Source organism: Aspergillus fijiensis, assembly GCF_003184825.1.
Source record: "Aspergillus fijiensis CBS 313.89 unplaced genomic scaffold BO72scaffold_121, whole genome shotgun sequence".
Lineage (NCBI taxonomy): Eukaryota > Fungi > Ascomycota > Eurotiomycetes > Eurotiales > Aspergillaceae > Aspergillus > Aspergillus fijiensis.
In genome coordinates, this window is record NW_024469097.1 from 1 (window position 1) to 18,165 (window position 18,165).

Here is an 18,165-nt window from a genome sequence, read left to right on the forward strand (position 1 = left end):
GGGGTAAAGGATGGGGATGGGATGTACGTAGGGCGAGGGTGAGGGCTTGGAGCCATTGGGTGCGGGTGAGATGCATTGTGGGTTCGGTGGGTGGTGGTGGTTGAGCTGGGATGGGTTGGAGTGGGATGTGGTAGGGTGGTGTTGTGGTGGAGGTCGTGGGTTGGGAGGGGAGATGGGTTTTGTCTGCTCGGTGAATTACTATGCGTGATTACGTATCGTTGAACGTGTGGATGAGATTCGAGGTGCGTTGTTGGGTTGGAGCTGGTCGTGGCATGTATCCCTTGCAGCCGCCCTTGCAGGCCAGGGGTAACTCACCGCGTGTTGTAGCTCCGATGGGCTCAAGAGCACCTTCGTGAGCATTTAGCTAAGGCTATTGTCGACTATGGTCCTGCACAGAGGAGCATGTACTGAGTCTTTGGAGTGTAGGTCTGGTGGGGTATACCCCGCTGAAATTTCCAAGGAGGTGCCGTATTTCTTCCCTGACTATCCACTCACTAACCACACAACCCAACGAGAAGTAATCATAAATTAGATAATCCTCGATATAGCTTCGGATTACAAGATAGTGTTAAATAGAGGAACTTTACTATAGCACACACGTACACTCTTACAAGAGAGTCGTGTCTATTGTTCATGGTTCGACTACCCTAACCTAGGATCTGACATGCCAACTTCAACTATTCCACAATCACCCGGCATACATCGATATGGAGTCTTTGATCCATCCCATCTCGTCTCTCGTCACAAAGAATACACCAACTTGTAGACACCCCTAGTACTCCCCAACAGCCTCCTCCAAAGTCTCCACTGCCTCCCGCTTGTCGTTCGTCAAACAGCTCGCGTACGGGTTGTCGCACAGGATGCAGCAGCGCTTCGCCGGCCAGGCCACGGGCTCCTCGTCGCGCTTGCAGCGGTTGACGTCGCAGTTGACGCAGCAGCGCTTGGCGACGGGGCCGAAGAGCGCCTCCTCCTCCGTCTCGACCGCCTCGCGCTTGTCGTTCGCGCCGCAGCGGGCGTAGGGGTTGTCGCAGAGGATGCAGCAGCGCTTGCTGAGTGAGGATTCCTATTCCCCACAGAGAATTGTTAGTACAAGGAGAATATCTCAGAAGCAGGACAGGGGTAAGGGGGCAATACCTGGTTGTTGTCAACTGGACTGGCGAAGGCAGGCAGGACAGCCAGGGAGAGCAGAGCGAGGACGCTGGAGAAACGCATGGTGAGATATAATGGTTGACGTGCGAGATCTGCGTAGATTGGATATGCGAGGAAGAATTGGTTTCAGCTGAGACTGTCTTTGACTTCGTTGGCCTCGAATTTATACCTCATCCCACCCTCGACCACCGGGGCTGGTGGTCCTCGCCCGGCCGCGGCGGGCTCTTGGCAATGTGGGATGTCTCAGGGTGAATGGGGCTGCCCTCTAATCAGATCCCCGGATGCAAATTGCATGTTGATCAGATAAGATAATTCTCTGCCAGGGTCCCGCAGCTTAGCCCGGATAAGGTCATCCTGTGACGTGGTTTCAGGCTTGCAGAGGGGAAAAGTGGACCCTTTTCTGAACAGTAGCCAGGTCTCAGGGCTATCGCTGTCGAGTCAGGCAATTTATGCTGAGGGGTTGGGTTCTTGGCTGCGGTGTATTATTGCTGTGTTGGATGATCAGCTCTGCGGCTCGGTGCCGGTGGGATGCCTCGGCGAGGTTGCATGCCGATGTTCTAATTTATTATTTCTGAGCGATCGGATTTTACTGTTGGACATCATCCTTGGACTGTTGAGGGGGAAGGATAGCTTTTTCTCTGGTGATCGAGGAATTCAGCCTTCTCGGTTTTGAAGCTCCATGGACTACCTACCAATATCAAGATCTACTATCTATAGGGGCTTTAGTCGGCCAAACTTGAGTCTTACAAAAACACCGCAGCACCAAGGAGTAAGTCCTCAAGATGTTGCTGAGATCGACTCTCCTAAAGGGTGTGGGCTAAAGTAGGTCATATATAATCCTAAAACCGTGATTTTCTGACTGGGAGAGCAAAACAGATAAATGGTCACACTTGCAAAGTATGTATAATCTAACTGGGTATATCCAGCACATACACTCGATAATCCGTACCAAATCTTGCCTCCACATAGAGGAGACTACCGTAGGCGGTCTCAGCAATTGCGGGCAGATCAAGCGGTGAAGGGTATCCCTATCGGCCCAATACCCAGGTTAGCCAACAAACAATTTACCTGTACATGTTCCCATCCCTGGCTGTTGGCACAATGGTGACCTCGTCACATCAAGTATCACTCAGCGACCTCATGCAAAATCATCGTGAATTGCTCGTAAATCTGCTATCATGGACCTCACACCATCTCAATCTCTTAGGATGTAGATTTGAAGATGCGGACCATACCAGCATAGAATCCACTGGGAGGAAAGACGAAACCCGAGCCACCCCACAGACCTGCGCAGACCTAGCGAGGAATGCTGAGCGGGTCGCACGATCACCGATTCCCAACGTCAGACATCACTGCCTTGTCGACATTCTGGTGGGCGAGGAACGCGCCTTTGCTCGATTTCGGTAAGAGATACGTTGATCCGGCAACACGACCCCCAGCTCATCGGCAGTGGCTGACTAAAGACCTGCCTGGAGCAGCAAAGGGCCCCGATTCTCGTTTGCAGGTAAACCAGTTCACCGGTCCCAGTATACGGTACTGCATCGCCATGGACGAGCCAGCGAGCATGTGCTTCGAGGCGCACCCTCAATGGTCGGTTACCTGCATTATGGATACGTCAACGGAGATCGCATGAGACTCTTCGAGGTATGTCCAGATCCGCGTGGACGCATCAACTGGATCGGCGCGGCGATTGCCAAGAAGCGACTGGCTCAAATAAGCCCCCCGGAGTGGACTGAGGACCCCTATCTTGTGTGCCTGCTGTTGGCTCTTGCACAACTTCAAGAGCGCAAAGTGCAGCCGCCCGAACCAGAGATCACTTCTTACACTGTCTGTCTTTCCCCAATACAAAGTCCTTGTCTTCCTAAGCTCACGTGCTTCTAGTCGCGGCTTCTCGTGACCGGCGCAAGGGACCACGAACGTATTCATTTGTACGAGGCTGAGATCACCGCTGAGCTTCGCAAGCCGCTCACTTGTCCAAATCTTGCCACAGCGTGCATTGAGCGTCCGGTGATTCGACCAAGACAGATTGCATTCCAGCCGTATGGCACCTTTGCCGACCGTCTTACCGCTGAGTTGGTGGCTCCTAGGGCTCAATATCTCGCCAAAGGCATTGCTTCCTCAGGAATTGATGGCACAAAAAGAGGGCCCGAGGAAGAAAGCAGCAGTGGCTCCAAGGCGAGGCGGCTGCGTTAGCGTCTACCGCAGTAAATGTGCTCCACAGCTTGAACTGGGTAATCTCACACGGAGATGCCAGGTCCTACAGGCTACGCGGGTGTGGAAGGATCCTGAGCCGCCGATTCCTCTCTGGACCCGTGCGATCTGACCCCATGCAACGGGAATCTTCACCGTGACCCGCTTCATGATGAAAGCTGCCGATGCCAGGATGACAGTACGGTAGTCGCAAGCAAACAAATAATGCGCGCCTTTGGTCACATTTGAGTAGATCCCGCAATTCCCCCTAACCCAGGAGACCCATATTGGAATTGAGATGGATGACTTGATTGAAGCCCGAAGAGTACTCACAGCCAGCCGGGAGAATGAAGGCAGGTTACCAAGAACAAGCAGGGCTCGTGCTTGTGCGTTGGTTCTTCCAGCGACGGAGCAGACTCGATTTAAGATGTCAGTGCCGGAAGCCGTCCGGTTGTGGCACAGTCTGTATCCACTCGGGAGTAGCCAGAGGGAAACATTCGAAAGCGAACCAATGGATGCGATGGAGAGCCTTACAGTCGCATTTGTATCACAAACTGGGACTCGTACAACGAGAAAGGTCATGTCACGTTTGGCCAAAAAAAAAAAAAGGCTCCGGCTGCCCATGGAATGACCACAGAAGATAAGATGAGGTGCCTCCGCCCCCCGATGAGCAATCCGCAACCCCGCACCAGCAACACACGCATAAACAAACCCCTCACCCAACCTTCTTTCCCCCACCGCAACCTCCACTTATCATCAACCTCATCAACTTCATCAACCTCACTCACCTACCACCAACAATCCCATCCTACACCCCAAAAATCACTCACCAGACAATCCACCACCCAGCATGCCCCCCCAACCCCACCTCGACCACATCGTCCTCCTCGTCTCGCACGCCACCCTCGAATCCCTCCCCTCCCGCCTCATCGAATCCTTCCATCTCGCCCCAGGCGGCACCCACTCCGACGGCCTGACCACCAACAAGCTCATCTTGTTGCAAGACGGAGTCTACCTCGAGCTAATCGCCTTCGTCGCCGACATCGATCCCGAGAAGCGCCGGTCACACCGCTGGGGCACCCAGCCCGAGAACACCGTGATCGACTGGGCGCTCACCCTCGCCTCGGCCGAGGAGTTCGGGGCGGTGCAGCGGCGGGTGGAGGCTGCACGGTCCGCGACGGGGATTGTGTATACAGATCCTGTGGCTGGGGGAAGGGTGAGGGAGGGGGATGGGGTGAGGTTGGAGTGGGAGATCAGTTCTGCTGTCTATGATGATGGGGGGGATGGGCATGAAGCTCCGGGGAAGGTTGAGGTGGGTCGGTTGCCGTTTTGGTGTTTGGATAGGACGCCAAGAGCGTGGCGGGTTCCGTACCGGGAAGGGGAGGGCCTGACGAGGCATCCTTCGGGCGTGACCGGGGTGGCCGGGGTGACAGTTGTGGTGCCTGCGGGAGAGAGGGAGAGGTTGAGTGAGGTTTATACTCCCGTTTTTGGGGACGGGTCTGAGGGTTTGTGGGGGGTGGATGTTCCGTCTTCAGAGGCCGGGGGGAGACGTAAGGTCAAATTGGTGGGGACTGAGAATGCGGAGCAATTGGGGGTTCGGTTGGCGTTGAAGGGGGAGAGGGCGGGGAGCGTGGAGTTGATTCCTGGGCTTGTTGTTGAGATCGAGGAGTAAGATATGTGGATGGGGGAACATTATGCATGTATGCTGCGCTGGGCTCGAATGGTTGACCCGTACTCAGCTAAGCTATAACCGCGCCTAGGAAAAGATCATGTCTGCGAGACATGCATCTAGGTGTTGCATTCTAGACTGTGATGTGCGCGAGATCCAATTCTTCGTGTTCATGCCTGCAGAGAGCAGTATTCTCATTTGCCAGCAACACGGTGGCAACAGCCCGAGTTAGAGCTACGCCACCCCTCATAAAGTTACAGAACACAAGACCACAGCCGCAGGGGCTAAGCGGGATGAATCATGCAAGGCACCGACCAGCAGTTGGCTGGCTGGCTGGCTGGCTGGCTCGGAGCGTTCCGGGAAGCGTAACCACTGGGCAGCGCCGCAGGTTCCTGAAAGGCCACCCTGGGTGGAGCGAGCTCAATGATATTAACAGTCATCACTCAGTGAAAGTGAGACAAGAAGAAACAGCCCACGAATCACAACTCATGCATTTGACATTGACCCATTGGGTTCGAACGCGAACCCTGCCAGGTGAGACCGACACTCTGCGAGCCTGCCAAGCTAGCACAGCACATGCAGCCATCATCCTAGCACTCAATAGTGCTTAGCCGATGCTTGGTAGTGCTTATCAGGGGCTTAGCCAGACATTGTGTAGGACCCTGAATGAGTTAGCTTGATTTAACCCAGGGGAAACCATCGGAGTCCCGTAAAGGTCAGCATTTAGTCCTTTGCTTTCTTCCAGTCCAGTGACTCTTCGCCCACCCACGATCAACTCCACAGTCAGGATCAAACTACCTTCACTTGGGATTGGGTACAGTACAAGCACAGATAGTCTGCACAGTACACTCGGCCCGAGCATGAGTGAGGACATCAAACAGCCACACTACCATAATCAAAGGATGTGGACGAAATCAACATAAAACCTCTAACTGAACCCCTCACTTACAAGAACACCACTATCTCCAACACAAAACACAAAGCAGAGAAAACAAGTACGAACCCCACCCAGCCCCACGACCCCAAGACATAACCACCCTCGACGCCCCCGAAGTCTTCTTACGGGTAGACACCCCGACCGCAGCACCACCACTAACCAGAAACTCCCCCCGCCGTCGCCAAAGCCTCACCCATAACCGTAGCGCTCGTCCCATCAAACGCTGTCGCAAACACCAACGTCTCCTCCTTCCCCGCCGAGGTCGGAATCACCGTCACTCTCCCCGCGGCATCGCAGCGAGTAATATCCATCAGCACGTTCGGCCAGACGCTCGACGTGCAGACGGCGCCCAGTCCCGGGCGCGTCGCGTCGCGGTAGTCGGGTAGGTGAACTCCCTACCCGCTATGCAGAATCATTCATTCAGTCAGCGATGCGACGGATCGCTCGATCGGGAGGGGAAAGAACATACCTCGGACAGCAGATGAGATACGTCTCGGTGAGATTATACGTCTCCCAGTCCAGCGGACAGATCAGCTGGGTGTACGGTGGCAGGATTGTGAGGGGCGATCGCACTGGAGTAGAATTGGCGGGGGTAGCAGGAGGATAGTGTCAGGGTGGGCACCGGGTTGATGATGTTCTGCCTCAGTTCGGTGGATCGGGCGGCTATTTCGGTTATTCTGCCGGCGCGGTCGGAGGGCTGCGTGACGGTTGTGGTGAGGTTGGTGTGGTTGTGGTTGTGGTTGTGGTCTTAGGTAAGAAGGTTGGGAGCGGAGCTGATGTTGTTAATGTTGAGCTGGATGTCGAGCTTGAGGATGATGAAGAAGAAGAAGGAGAAGAAGAAGGAGAAGAAGAAGGAGAAGAAGAAGGAGAAGAAGAAGGAGAAGAAGAAGGAGAAGAAGAAGAAGAAGAGAGAGAAAGATGAGGGCTAGGGCGGAGTGATACAAGCGGCAGCACATGCTTTTTTGCTCAGGGGTCTATGCCGAACACATGGTCTTATTGCAATGGGATAGAGCTAGTCATGTCGCCTGAGTATGACTAGACTGGATGGGGAACTGGATTCGATGCACCCTGGGCTAGCGGGGTGGAGCCCATACTAGTCTAGAAGAGGAGACTGTACAAATTAAATTACGAGGTAGATAAATGATATGACATTGCTATAGACCACTCAGCCCTGCCAGCTGGTTCTCCGACCGGTAGTCATGATGGCCAGCCCCCGAAGAAGGCGTTATGTGGTAAGAGGTTCTACAATAATATCCTCCTCATTTCCTCCCGATGGGCTTCATCCGCGATCCACTCCTGATGTTGGCGACACAGCTCGTGATACTCTTCTCGCCTCATCGAAGGCGCTGTATACTCCACTTGAATGCCCAAGGGCTGCAATTGCCTCTGCAATCGCACTATACGGTCCCAAGCATAGTTCGCCGGATCGAATCCCTGTTCACAATCCGGGTCCGGTTTAAAGTCGATGTAGATTGTCCGCAGCGCCGAGTTTCGGCCCGGGGCGGCGGCAATATGGGCCAGCTCCCGCAGCCATCGCTCCTCCGGCTCCCCAAACGCGGTAGAAGATAGTCCCAACTGCTGGTCATAGGTGGCCAGGTCGAACACAAACGTATGCACCGACGGGCCCAGAAGCCGATCGACCACCTCGGAGGGCGGTTTGTACGTGCTATACCCACGCCTGCGCTCCTTCACGTGGACGGGCGGACAGACGACAGTGTGCAGGTTGGGGTACGCCGCCGCTCGGAACTCCTTAACCAGCGTAGAGGACCTGAAGTCACCGAAGACCATGCGCCGGAGCGTTTGCGGATGACGTTTCATCCACACGAAGACGTGGATAAACTCGATGTTCCTCGCCTCATACCCTTCTCTGGCGTGACCCTCCCCGAATGATATGCTGAAGTCAATCGAGCGATGGTGGGCATCACCCTGCAGACCTGGATCGCCTTTTTTCCGTTCTATCTAAAAGGGTTCGGGTCAGCTTCGACCGATCTTTGGTCTTCTACTTCAGACACATGATTCTTCCGAGATAAATGGAGAGGACAACCAACCCGTAACGCACGTTCATTTGCGGGAGTCGTCCCTGGCACAGGGAGCTTTATGCCCGTGCCCGGCAAGAGTCGCAAGTCATGGGCCTGCGCCTGACAGTCGAAGCGGAGCTTGAAGCCATAGCCGGGCGAATCTCGGTTGCTGGCCATCTCGACCTTCCGCAATTTGTGGCATTGGCAGAGAGCATACTGCAAGAGTTCCCATCGGCAGAGGTCGATTGGCGGTTGGCCCGGCAGCGTTTCCATTTGGAAAGGTCTCCGGTCCTCGGGTGACAGGAAGGCGGCGCCCCAGATCTGCAGCGAGTGGATCGCCTCACACCGGCCTAGCACGCTAGCGGCCGCCACATAGTCGTCGAGAGTGATATATTCGGCCGGATCCTTCGGTCGCAGATCGAGGACAAGAGACCGGACGAACGAATATAGCCTTGGATTCGATTCTAGAGTCCGGTGCAGGGAGCTCGTCCGCGATGGAGGAGGAGAGTAGTAGGTGAACCGTAGGTCGCGGTAGAGGACGCGGAGTGTGAGATGGTAGAGCTTCTGGCAGGTGAGGAGAGGGGCGTTGCAATGAGCGTCTGCCTTCTGAGAGTCTTGCTCGCAGACGGAGAGGATCTGGTCGAGGATTTCGGCAGGAAGATCGAGAATGGATTTGCGTGACATTCTGACGGCGGTTTGAGGTTTCAGAGGCAAGGTGATGGGACAAGTTCTTAATCTTCTTGGTGGTTGGAACTATCTGCCTTCCTGTATATCTTAGAATCACGTCGCCGAACTAGCAACGACGACACATTCTTTGTTGTTTCTAGCAGTAGTCGCTCAATGTGGGGTTGATAAAGATATCGTGGGGTGAGCCACGAGAGAGAATAATCGATGCCAGGACTCTTACCGCAGCGGTGACCGACTGATAAAATAGGCATCATCCTAGCGGAAATAGAAGATTTGCCAAGATATCGGGCAGAATAATGCACAGGAGAATCAAATTTACATGCCCTAACTACGCAGTCCTTCAAGACTACTGAATTTTTCACTATTCTGTTCTCTCTCAAAGTTTTCCTACTTCCTCGATCCTGTTGGGGAGTGTTTAAACATATCATTGAGTAGGCTCCTGTTCAAACAAGGATATCTAGGGTCATTCAAAACTCAAGGTATCTTTATCAAGGTTTTTTTCTGAGGCAATAAGTTTTCTTTTCTTTTCCTGCTTCGCCAAAATAATTAGATTCTGAACTTATAAGTGTTATTAGAATTTGTATGTAGGCTATGTTTCTCTGCTTATTATTCTACTAGCAGAGCTTTAGTCTAACAGGGTAGCTGCTAAACAAGTCCGTAGGTCGGCACGTACCAGCAAAGTCATTGTTACCCGACTGAACCCCAAGTCAAACAGCAATCATCATCCTTCTAAGGAATCCCGCAACCCTATTATCATCATTTCATGATAGAACATAGCATAACCTAAGACCAGAGGAAGGAAACACAAGAGTATTGTTCGGTTAGCTTGCCAAGTGACTTGACAAAGGTTCTTGCCCTCCAGATTGATGTAACGAACCCCCCCCCCTCCCCTATCCTCGCTCAACTTCCACCTCCACCATGAAAAGGCAGAATCCGAGACTGCAGTGCGGTCGGTGTTCTAGTCATTATCCATTTGGCGATTTATCTGGGGTCTAAATAGACAGTGTGGTAACGGTATCCCCCTTGTTCGAATCACTACACAAGGTTTGTCGGGGACTAGAAAGATCGATTCACCACACCCCGGGGTCAACCGTATCTACTGAATGTTTACTGGCTTATGTTTATACAGAACTCTGCCGCCGATATAGGTAGAGGAACACACAGTACAACAAGGTGTGATTAACACTTTCCTAATGAGGAGTTGTAAAGCTAGTCTGCGGCCGCCTGTCGAGCACACTTTCACGCAACATCTTTATTCTCAGGATGCACACATAAGTCTTGACGTAAACCCCAAAGTATAATGCAGGCGCCTCAAGCCCGAAACAGGCCAAGCCCATCTTCTCCTCAAAACGAATATCTCTAGCAGAAATCACTTTTGCCGGACCCATCATCCTGGCATCTAGAACCAAAGTAGGCTATCCAAGTAATGTCGCCATTAGAATATCCGGTGCGGTGGAAGATCGATTCGTGGATATGGGCACTGTCGACGTGCTGCTCGGCTTCGGAAAGGGCCTGATTAATTTGTGCGGCATAGTTTCCTATGTAGGTCGCACGTCAATGGACCTAGCGCAGGATATTTACAGGCCTTGGGTCACAGACATACCAATGTTGAGAAGATTATAACCAAATTAATTGAGGCCCATTCTGCAGTTTCTCGCTGCGACTATCGGGATACATGCCATCACCATCCTGCTTTCATGATGCTGGGGAATGTTGTCTATATTTATCAGCACTTCGAACGACCAACTCCGTGACGGTGTAGACATTGTTGAAACCAGTACATCAACCATATGTCCCCTATACTTCAATATGCGGTCTGCGAAAGTAGCTGTATTGACGGCCGTGGTCGGCTCTGCAGCTTCCGCAGTGGCCACCCCAGTAAATGTGACCAAGTGCACAGCGGCCACGTTCCAATAGTACATTGACGCCAACGGCACGTATGCCAAGGTTCAATGGGCCTCCTTCATCCCCGTCGACGTTGATTCCGATAAAATACACCTTCTCCAATTGTCCCGGCAATCTCCCGGAGGGGTGTGGCGTGCAGATCAACGTGGTCTCCAAGGGCAACTCCAGCGATCTGGATTGGCTCATCTTGCCGTATAACTGGTATGGCCGTCTTCTATACGTGACTCTCCCTTGTTTGCGGGGCGAATCTAGCTTTGGGTCAGATAATATATGCCAACTTCCAACTAGTTATTGGTGCTGTACAATAGCTCGGCTGCAGTTGCCAGTAGCATCAGCTGGGTGGACATGGGCATCGTCACGCACTACGGGTTCGTAACTCTGTCGAGGAGTCTGGGTCATATAGGAATCGACACTGCAGGAACCTGGGCAAGTGGCCAACCGGAGGCGGTGGTAGACCTGGCTACCGGATCGCCAAACAGAATATTATGCTTGGGATAATGGCCTGAGTGGAGAATGGGACTGCCCCGGACAGTATCATGAGATGCGTAATCCGAATAAACCCACCAGCGGGACTTGTAAGCCGCGGTATTAAGAAGCAAACGTTGCCTACGCCTGTTTAGTCGCTGAAAAATGGAAACACTGCTAACGCATGTGTACTCTAATGATACCACTTGTGAAGACGTGCTTTAGACAGCATTTTAAGATAATCACTCGCTCACGTCAAAATACGAAAGGTATAGATATATCACGACTCCAATCTGTATCTGATTATAATTGGTCAAAGGAGGGCGACGTGCCTGCTTCTACAAGACAGCCGGGACCTCAACATAACATTCCGTATCAACTTCGGATCCCATAATTCGCACAGAACAGCCGCCATTTGTTACATTGCGGGGTGTTCATTTTCCACCTGCCTTTCTGGCACCGATAGTCTGCCCATTTGGCTGGGTTGAACCACTGGAGCTGGATGATCTGCTCAGTAAGCCTTTGCCCTTGAGTCGGATCAAGCCAGAACTTTGTCGTGTCTTTGATATTTCACCGAAAGCCTCGCGCAAAATGGATGATGACTTGCTCAGCTGAATGACAACCGTGTGTGCCGTGATGGTTCCCTTTTCGACGACTGAAAGGCGCGGAAAGATGGTGAGAGCAGGTTCCTCCTGGGGCGGCCGTCCCATTTCTGGCTTGGCCTGCTTGGGCTCGTTTACAGTGAATGGAAGCCACGTCTCGTCAACTCCCGGTTGGTCGAAATCCGGCTCGTATCTGCGCTTCGCGCGACGTATCGGGTCCCAAACATCAGCTGCCCTGCTCACAATCCTCTCCAAGGCCGTACGCACGGAAGCAAGATGAGCCTCTGCGACTGATCCCTCCAGGTATGAGAGTACGCTTTTGACAACGGTCTGTTTCATCTTCAAAAGATTCTTCTCCTGGTCTGGTGTGTTGATAGTGTTGATGGACTGCAGCATAGACCGGCAAAAGGATTCTTTTGCGCTGTCTGTCCCGGCAAGGTCAAAAAGAACCTCACGAATGTGCGTCTCCTCCGGGATGATATAGCATGGCTGGAATATATATTTGTCAATCTCCCGCGCGAGCAGAGCGAGAATAGTTGCCAAACGGATGTGTTTCGCTGGCTGGGTATTGGAACAGGGGATGGGGATCTGATGACTCTGAACCAGCTCGCAGCGTCTCAGGTTCTCCCACAGCGAATCGTTCTTGGAGTGATTTTTTTAGCAACCTCTACCTCGACATTCGAATTCTGGGACATACCGAGACAGCCTCTGTGGAGAGATCAACATTCAGCAGCGGGTGCAGCTCTGTCTTGGCGAATGCCCAGAGAGCAGTGAACCCATCGATCCTGTGGGATTGATCAGTATATCCTGGCTGAGACTACCAATGCAGGTATCGCTCACAGAGAATTTTCATCGCCTTCAATATGTCCTGCAGAAAAGCTTTCAATTGTGCTCAACCTAGTGCGAGTGTCGTTTAACGATCGCTGAAGCTTCGAGTTCTCCTCCTCGAGGGCTCGAGCCTGCGCGTTAGCGGTGGACAGACTATCTTTCAGCCTTGACGCCTCCGCCTTGAGCTGTTCAATCGTCATTTCAAGCTCTTTCACCCGTCTCTGTGTGTGATCGTGGGACTGTTTCTCTTTCGAAAACGTCTCGAACATGCCACGGATGGTTGTCTCCTTGTCGTGATTAACTTTCTCAAGATCCACAAAATTCTTTTGCCAATGTGTCAGTTCATTCACTAGCCCGTTTCTTTCTATAGCCACCGCCTGAACCATGTTGAATCCATCTGACGGAGTGAGATCCTTGAGTCGGGCAAAAAAGGCAAGAATGGCGTGGGAATCGAGGCCCAGGGCCTCAGATGTTGTTGATGGGCCGATTGAGGTTATGGATGACATTGCTTGCAGTGGAGGCTCGACTGATTTCTTTCGGAGGAGAACAAGGTGAGTCGATGTTGATGGTGCATCGAAGTCAAGGCTTGGTCTTGACTTTTCTCCCATTATTCTTATATCGAGTCGTGGGTATGGATTTAGTCTCCAAACCCCTCAAATCTGCTTCCAGCACCTCAGGGTGAAGTACTAAAGCGATGAAGCTGCTAGGTCAAGACGGAGTTGTTGTGTCATGATGTGTATGGTTACCGGGAGTGTGGCTCCCAATCACCAGGCGTCCGAGCACCCCTCCCTTGCAGGGATGCGAGTCATCAATCTCACGCCAACAGTCTGCCAGATGCCACACATAAATTGAACGAGGCGGTCGGGCAGACTTCAGGCAACGTGTTGCCTGCCATAAGGCCCCTTATCCTTGTGCCACCAGATAGCGCCCACACACACTCGTCTTGGGATGAGTAGGAAGTCGGGAGAAACGCCTCGCCTCCTCCTTCTGGAACCCACTCGCTTCGCCCGCTCAACCGTGGCAATTCAGATATAGTGAATCAGACACGCCAGCAACCTGCCGGTGGTTTGATCACTCCCGAAGTCTGTCTAGCCCAAGGCAGCTCATGTTAGTCCTGCCCTAATAATGTGGATCGAACTGGCAGGCCGTGTCCATGGCTTTTTGGATATGGGTCAAACAGACAATTGACCCGCTCTGATTCCATCCAAGACGCCTCTGCAGATGTTATTGGAGGGATTCAGTCTGTCAAGTCATAGGATCTGACTGTCTCATGTAAGTGGGAGCAGTGTGCCGCGCACCTGCCATTTAAGGGCATGGAATCGAAGAGTTTATCCTGCATTTGTAAAGGTAAAAGCAATCTTACCGTGACAGAGTCCCAACGACCGTATTGATCCAACTACATTCTATTCATTGCAAGAAACCTCTTTAGTGCGTATATGTTACTACCAGGAGAATCAAAGTCTACCGCTCGAGCTTATTTGAAATGGATTGGAGTAGACATTAGGGCCGTTGAGATTGCAAACCAGCCCACTCAAGCGATTAGATCACACTCTTTGGGAGCAAAATCGCAATCCCAGTTGATGCCTTCATTTAGCATAACATCTGTCTGTCAGACTGCACTAGCCATGGGGACGTCCAAATCCACCAAGCCAGCCTGACGGGAAACAATGTAGACCACACGGCCGACAAGCCTCGACCCCACTACTTCCTCGCATGGCCAAATTAGCTTACAGGATTTTCGCCATCGATGTACACAAGTCATCCACATCTTCATCATCCTGACTTTGTGCCCCATCTATGCAGTGACCGGCCTTGCAGCCCTCGCACAAGCCGCGACTGTGCGGGCGCCGGGAATTGCCTTGGAAGTACTTGGGCTTCGGCTGCCGAATGCCACTCCACTTCTGGAGACGATAGGCGATCCGTTCTGCGTAGGAGGACTCATCGAGGACAGGTCGGCTGATGGAACCGCAGCCCCGACAGTGTTGGTGATAGACGCGCGCGTTGTACTCGCGTGGCGAGTACATGCGGACCGTGATGGCGATGATCTTGCTGGACCACCCTCCGGCCTGACAGGAAGCATTGCGGCAGACAAACCGCCCCATGACCCTGGTGTCATGGTGCTGGACGACGCCCACGTCTTCATCGCTGGTATGGAATGTGAAATGCAGACCCTTGTCGTCGAGGAGCGCCTGCACCTGTTCGTGCAGCGCGGGATACATGGACCATGGCTTCTGGGGCCGCGATCTTTTGGCAGGCTTCGCTTTGAAGCCTCGGGGTTTACTCCCGGAGGAGGACACATTTAACGCTGTGTTCATGAAGCCGGAGGCTCGGTCTGGCTCGGGCATGATCGAAGTCCGGTTCGAAGTGGGCTGTCTGACGAGGACTCTCAATTGATAGTAGCGGTCTGTGTTCTGCACAATGAATTATAGTGGGAGATCTGGACTTGGAATCTCTGGAACGGCCGCGGTAGTCGAGCTATGTATCTATCTGTACATGGCGGATTTATGGCAGGCCATCAAAGACGGCTAGTGCAGAGTGACCCGTCCGGTCCGGGGATCATTGCGCAAGGCTGGCCGAGTGGGAATCGAACAATAAAAAGTGAGGCGACGATGTATCTGAGCGAGAGATAGGAAAACTGATTCGCGTACAGTCGCACCCTTCGTGGAGGCGGGGTTCATGGTGGCGCAGCGCGGCGCGGCACGAACCCTGCTCGTCTGCCTGGTGGCGCTGTACTAGATGCAACTCGTGCCAATGATGTGTGTACATCATTTCACCCAGAAAGAAATGTGGCACAGCGTTGGGCGTCAGATAGGTTGGTAGAACTGAAATGTCAAGCATGCTGTGTCAATCACATGCTTTGCAAGAAACGACCGCAGCACATATTGTTCCCAGGTCGATCCATTGTGGTAGGAAAAACTGCTGGGTAAGCTGGCGACATCGACGAATATTATCAATATGGTAGATCTGTCTTGAGACTCGCTATATGCCAGAAATGCTACGCTCTGAGTCAGTTAACCGGCTCTTGTTGGTCATTGTCTTCCACGCTTGCGCGTTCAAACATGAGGTCGACGAGACATTCATGCAAGTAAACATACCATTGCCTGACACACCGATGGGTTTCCAAGCCTGTACCGGTGCTGGATGGTAGATGATTTGGCGAGCGTTTTACCTCAATACCTTCGACGTGGAGCACAACTTGATAATAATCTTTGGGGGATCAAAGGGCAAGCCACCGGAGGTACAGTGATGGACCCAGGCTTTCATGTGCACTCTTCCAAGCATGAGATTTACCGATGTCGTTAGAAACCAGGACGGGTAACACACAGCCTCCAAGATTGACTTTGACTGAGCTCCGCCGTCCCGCTGAATGCGCCATGACTACTGCTTGAAACAGCCTTCAGAGCTATTCTGGTCAGAATAGTGGGGACCTTTTGGAATAGAATAGAGCGTCGAAAAGCTCACATGCTTTCCCAAACAGAGATTTGAAGTGCCTTGAGAGCAAGCTACTCGACACTAAGGACTGCGTCATACTAGACCAGCGGGCGTGTTGAGGCTAGAACGCCTTCGTTAGCACCTCGGGATTGCCGATTGGCTCCGCAAGGACTAAGGCACCTAGTAGTCGCGGGCGCATAATGCTGATTGGCTTAGTATGACCTCACTTGCAGTTGGCTCCGGCGCTTGGAAATGGATCATTCGTATCCTATCATTCGAAATCAATAGCCGCTGCGGTGGCACAGCGTGCCTACGTCAAGCTGGCATATCCAATGTCTGGAGCTGCGCCGCATGCAAGGCTAACTCCATGGTTCGCTCATCGCCGAGTATAATGAAGACCCATCAACGGTGGCGTGCACCGTTTAAGGGGGAAAGGTAGGGAGGGGGCAAGTGAAACTTTTATGGGGGATGATGCTATGCTGGCTTTATCTGAGCGCTTAAGGGAAGGTCCCTGAGACAGGTCAAGATATGCCCAGCTACGGAGCATCTGAATAGCCCTATATATGCTGCGTCTGTCCCTTAGTTATACATACCATACTACTCAACATTTTACTTCATTCTCCTTATCTGATTATTTCCCTGCCAATACCTCCGATACTAGCAGCACAAAGCTGCAATGCAACCCACTATCATCTCCACGTTGTTCACAAACGAGCTGCGGCCAGATTGTGAGGCCGCAGCAACCATCAGCCAGGTGCAACACCTAGCATCCTATAATTGGATTGAATCCAAGCACCCTACGATTGCTATCCCCGGCAGTCCTAATCTGTGGGGTCCACGGTGGCCCACCCAGAGGAGACGAGGGAAAAGACTCTTGAAGGTGCCCAAGGACTCAGGGCTGCTGTACATCGCGCAGAATGCAGCGCGTCACCCGGCCAGCCCGATGGAGCCTCTATTCCGCAGCTTATACTTCACTCGTCCCGCCTTCGACATCGGTGCAGTCGACATTGTGACGGACCGCAACAACATCCGGAAGCTGTTGACATTTATCAACCCGAGACACAACAGGAGCCGCCTGGAGGATTTCACCATTCAAATAGAACGACAGGGGAGGACCATGCTTCTCTGTCGTCAAGAGATATGGACCCGGGATTTCATACCTCGCCAGCAATTTCGTGGGTTTGGCCATGAGTTTGAGAACGCAGCTACTAGCCGTCGAATCCCAGACAGTACGGGTCACTACCGAATCGTGTCCTATGACTTTGCGGGACTGTCGTGTTTGGTGCGGTATGAGACGGACGGATATGTCTTACCGGATGACGGCGGGGATTCAGCGATGGGGCGGAGCAGCCCGAGTATCTTAGATCCCCCGAGGGCGATTTCTCCATATTCGGCGTTGAGGATCTGCGAAGGAGGCCAAACCGTTCCAACGCAGTCCATACTGGAGATCAAGACCAAGGCCAGGCGAGAGCCTGTAGATCTGCAGCAGGTCCTACCTCAAATGTGGGTGTCGCAGACGTCTCAACTGGCTTGTGCCTACTACGAACAAGACGGCTGGTTTATACCGTGTTGGCCGGAAGATGTAGAAGCTGAGATCCGAGAATGGGAGGAGAATCATCAGGCCGACCTCCAGCGGCTGGCAGCCTTGCTGAGATGGATAATTGCGTCTGTTCCCACGAGTGGTCAGAAGGCCACGCTGGAATATTATTCGCGGCGCAATGAGCTAGTGATCTCCCACGCCGAGCGTGCTGCTATGCTTCCCCGGGATCTCTACAACAGGTGGTAAACCAGGCTGAGGCGTTCCTTTGCAGCTATTTTAGCAGCAGGTGTCAGTGTCTAGGGCATCAAGAGATCTGAGGAGGCCCCACCCCGTGAAGTGTGTCGTCCTGAGTACATGAATTCAAGGCCGAGCGGAACAGGGGAAACCTTTTCGCTTGCTGTGCAGCGGTCGCACACTACCAGTTCTCGACCCAAGAAAAGGCTCCCGGACCTTGTGGAGTCCGGTGGACCTCAAAGAAGGTGCACCCCGGGTTGGAGATGACCCTTTTGGATACAGGGTGCATTGCTTCTCACACTTGGGCAGTTCCGGGAATGGTGTGGATGCTGAGGTGCAGGAGAGCCCCGACGCTGGGGGGAGGCTACTCTGAGCTTGCAAATTGGGTTGGGGGGAGATTTCTGGTTGTTGCACAGTGAATCCTCAAATATATCACTCTATAAGCACAAAATTAGCAGCACTCTCATGACAGCTACCTACTTTACAAGCACGACATCTAGTCTATCGCT

At 52.7% G+C, this 18,165-nt stretch overlaps 10 protein-coding genes across 10 annotated transcripts; 4 read left to right on the forward strand and 6 right to left on the reverse strand.

Annotated features, from left to right (window-relative positions):
- Nucleotides 1-765: 765 nt before the first annotated feature.
- BO72DRAFT_454076 (uncharacterized protein) lies at nucleotides 766-1,271 on the reverse strand. Its single transcript, XM_040946141.1, has 2 exons — nucleotides 1,135-1,271; nucleotides 766-1,063 (listed from the first exon to the last, which is right to left on the reverse strand). Exons 1-2 carry the CDS (start codon nucleotides 1,210-1,212, stop codon nucleotides 773-775), a joined length of 369 nt encoding a protein of 122 aa, XP_040794996.1. The 5' UTR covers nucleotides 1,213-1,271; the 3' UTR covers nucleotides 766-772.
- A 977-nt stretch (nucleotides 1,272-2,248) lies between these two features.
- BO72DRAFT_418062 (uncharacterized protein) lies at nucleotides 2,249-3,418 on the forward strand (the record flags this gene model as incomplete). The annotated part of the gene is made up of 3 exons (XM_040942619.1): nucleotides 2,249-2,552; nucleotides 2,628-2,898; nucleotides 3,031-3,418. Coding segments are annotated over 3 exons (887 nt in total), but the record flags the coding sequence as incomplete, so codon positions are not given.
- A 582-nt stretch (nucleotides 3,419-4,000) lies between these two features.
- Nucleotides 4,001-5,301, forward strand: BO72DRAFT_454077 (uncharacterized protein). The gene has a single exon (XM_040946142.1). The coding sequence runs from the start codon at nucleotides 4,190-4,192 to the stop codon at nucleotides 5,009-5,011; it is 822 nt and encodes a 273-aa protein (XP_040794998.1). The 5' UTR covers nucleotides 4,001-4,189; the 3' UTR covers nucleotides 5,012-5,301.
- A 1,886-nt stretch (nucleotides 5,302-7,187) lies between these two features.
- On the reverse strand, nucleotides 7,188-7,790 carry BO72DRAFT_393116 (uncharacterized protein; the record flags this gene model as incomplete). The annotated part of the gene is made up of 1 exon (XM_040941925.1): nucleotides 7,188-7,790. A coding segment is annotated over one exon (603 nt), but the record flags the coding sequence as incomplete, so codon positions are not given.
- A 2,219-nt stretch (nucleotides 7,791-10,009) lies between these two features.
- On the reverse strand, nucleotides 10,010-10,192 carry BO72DRAFT_393114 (uncharacterized protein; the record flags this gene model as incomplete). The annotated part of the gene is made up of 1 exon (XM_040941924.1): nucleotides 10,010-10,192. A coding segment is annotated over one exon (183 nt), but the record flags the coding sequence as incomplete, so codon positions are not given.
- Nucleotides 10,193-10,459: 267 nt separating this feature from the next.
- On the forward strand, nucleotides 10,460-11,053 carry BO72DRAFT_502334 (uncharacterized protein; the record flags this gene model as incomplete). The annotated part of the gene is made up of 3 exons (XM_040949054.1): nucleotides 10,460-10,542; nucleotides 10,598-10,775; nucleotides 10,844-11,053. The coding sequence occupies 3 exons, from the start codon at nucleotides 10,460-10,462 to the stop codon at nucleotides 11,051-11,053; spliced, it is 471 nt and encodes a 156-aa protein (XP_040795001.1).
- Nucleotides 11,054-11,454: 401 nt separating this feature from the next.
- On the reverse strand, nucleotides 11,455-12,956 carry BO72DRAFT_393102 (uncharacterized protein; the record flags this gene model as incomplete). Its single annotated transcript, XM_040941922.1, has 3 exons — nucleotides 11,455-12,264; nucleotides 12,320-12,407; nucleotides 12,463-12,956. 3 exons carry the CDS (start codon nucleotides 12,954-12,956, stop codon nucleotides 11,455-11,457), a joined length of 1,392 nt encoding a protein of 463 aa, XP_040795002.1.
- A 962-nt stretch (nucleotides 12,957-13,918) lies between these two features.
- Nucleotides 13,919-15,049, reverse strand: BO72DRAFT_454079 (3CxxC-type zinc finger protein). The gene has a single exon (XM_040946143.1). It carries the CDS (start codon nucleotides 14,793-14,795, stop codon nucleotides 14,178-14,180), a length of 618 nt encoding a protein of 205 aa, XP_040795003.1. The 5' UTR covers nucleotides 14,796-15,049; the 3' UTR covers nucleotides 13,919-14,177.
- Nucleotides 14,901-15,389, reverse strand: BO72DRAFT_38426 (uncharacterized protein). The gene has a single exon (XM_040941546.1). It carries the CDS (start codon nucleotides 15,286-15,288, stop codon nucleotides 15,007-15,009), a length of 282 nt encoding a protein of 93 aa, XP_040795004.1. The 5' UTR covers nucleotides 15,289-15,389; the 3' UTR covers nucleotides 14,901-15,006.
- A 1,051-nt stretch (nucleotides 15,390-16,440) lies between these two features.
- BO72DRAFT_442960 (geranylgeranyl pyrophosphate synthetase) lies at nucleotides 16,441-17,668 on the forward strand (the record flags this gene model as incomplete). Its single annotated transcript, XM_040943540.1, has 2 exons — nucleotides 16,441-16,715; nucleotides 16,779-17,668. The coding sequence occupies exons 1-2, from the start codon at nucleotides 16,559-16,561 to the stop codon at nucleotides 17,666-17,668; spliced, it is 1,047 nt and encodes a 348-aa protein (XP_040795005.1). The 5' UTR covers nucleotides 16,441-16,558.
- Between the last annotated feature and the right edge of the window lie 497 nt (nucleotides 17,669-18,165).

Coding starts and splice junctions, on each gene's coding strand:
- BO72DRAFT_38426 (XM_040941546.1), bottom strand. CDS start 15,288: ATGCTTGACATTTCAGTTCTACCAACCTATCTGACGCCCAACGCTGTG.
- BO72DRAFT_454079 (XM_040946143.1), bottom strand. CDS start 14,795: ATGCCCGAGCCAGACCGAGCCTCCGGCTTCATGAACACAGCGTTAAAT.
- BO72DRAFT_454076 (XM_040946141.1), bottom strand. CDS start 1,212: ATGCGTTTCTCCAGCGTCCTCGCTCTGCTCTCCCTGGCTGTCCTGCCT. Junction 1,064..1,134: donor GTCCAGTTGACAACAACCAG/GTATTGCCCCCT, acceptor TGTGGGGAATAG/GAATCCTCACTCAGCAAGCG.
- BO72DRAFT_454077 (XM_040946142.1), top strand. CDS start 4,190: ATGCCCCCCCAACCCCACCTCGACCACATCGTCCTCCTCGTCTCGCAC.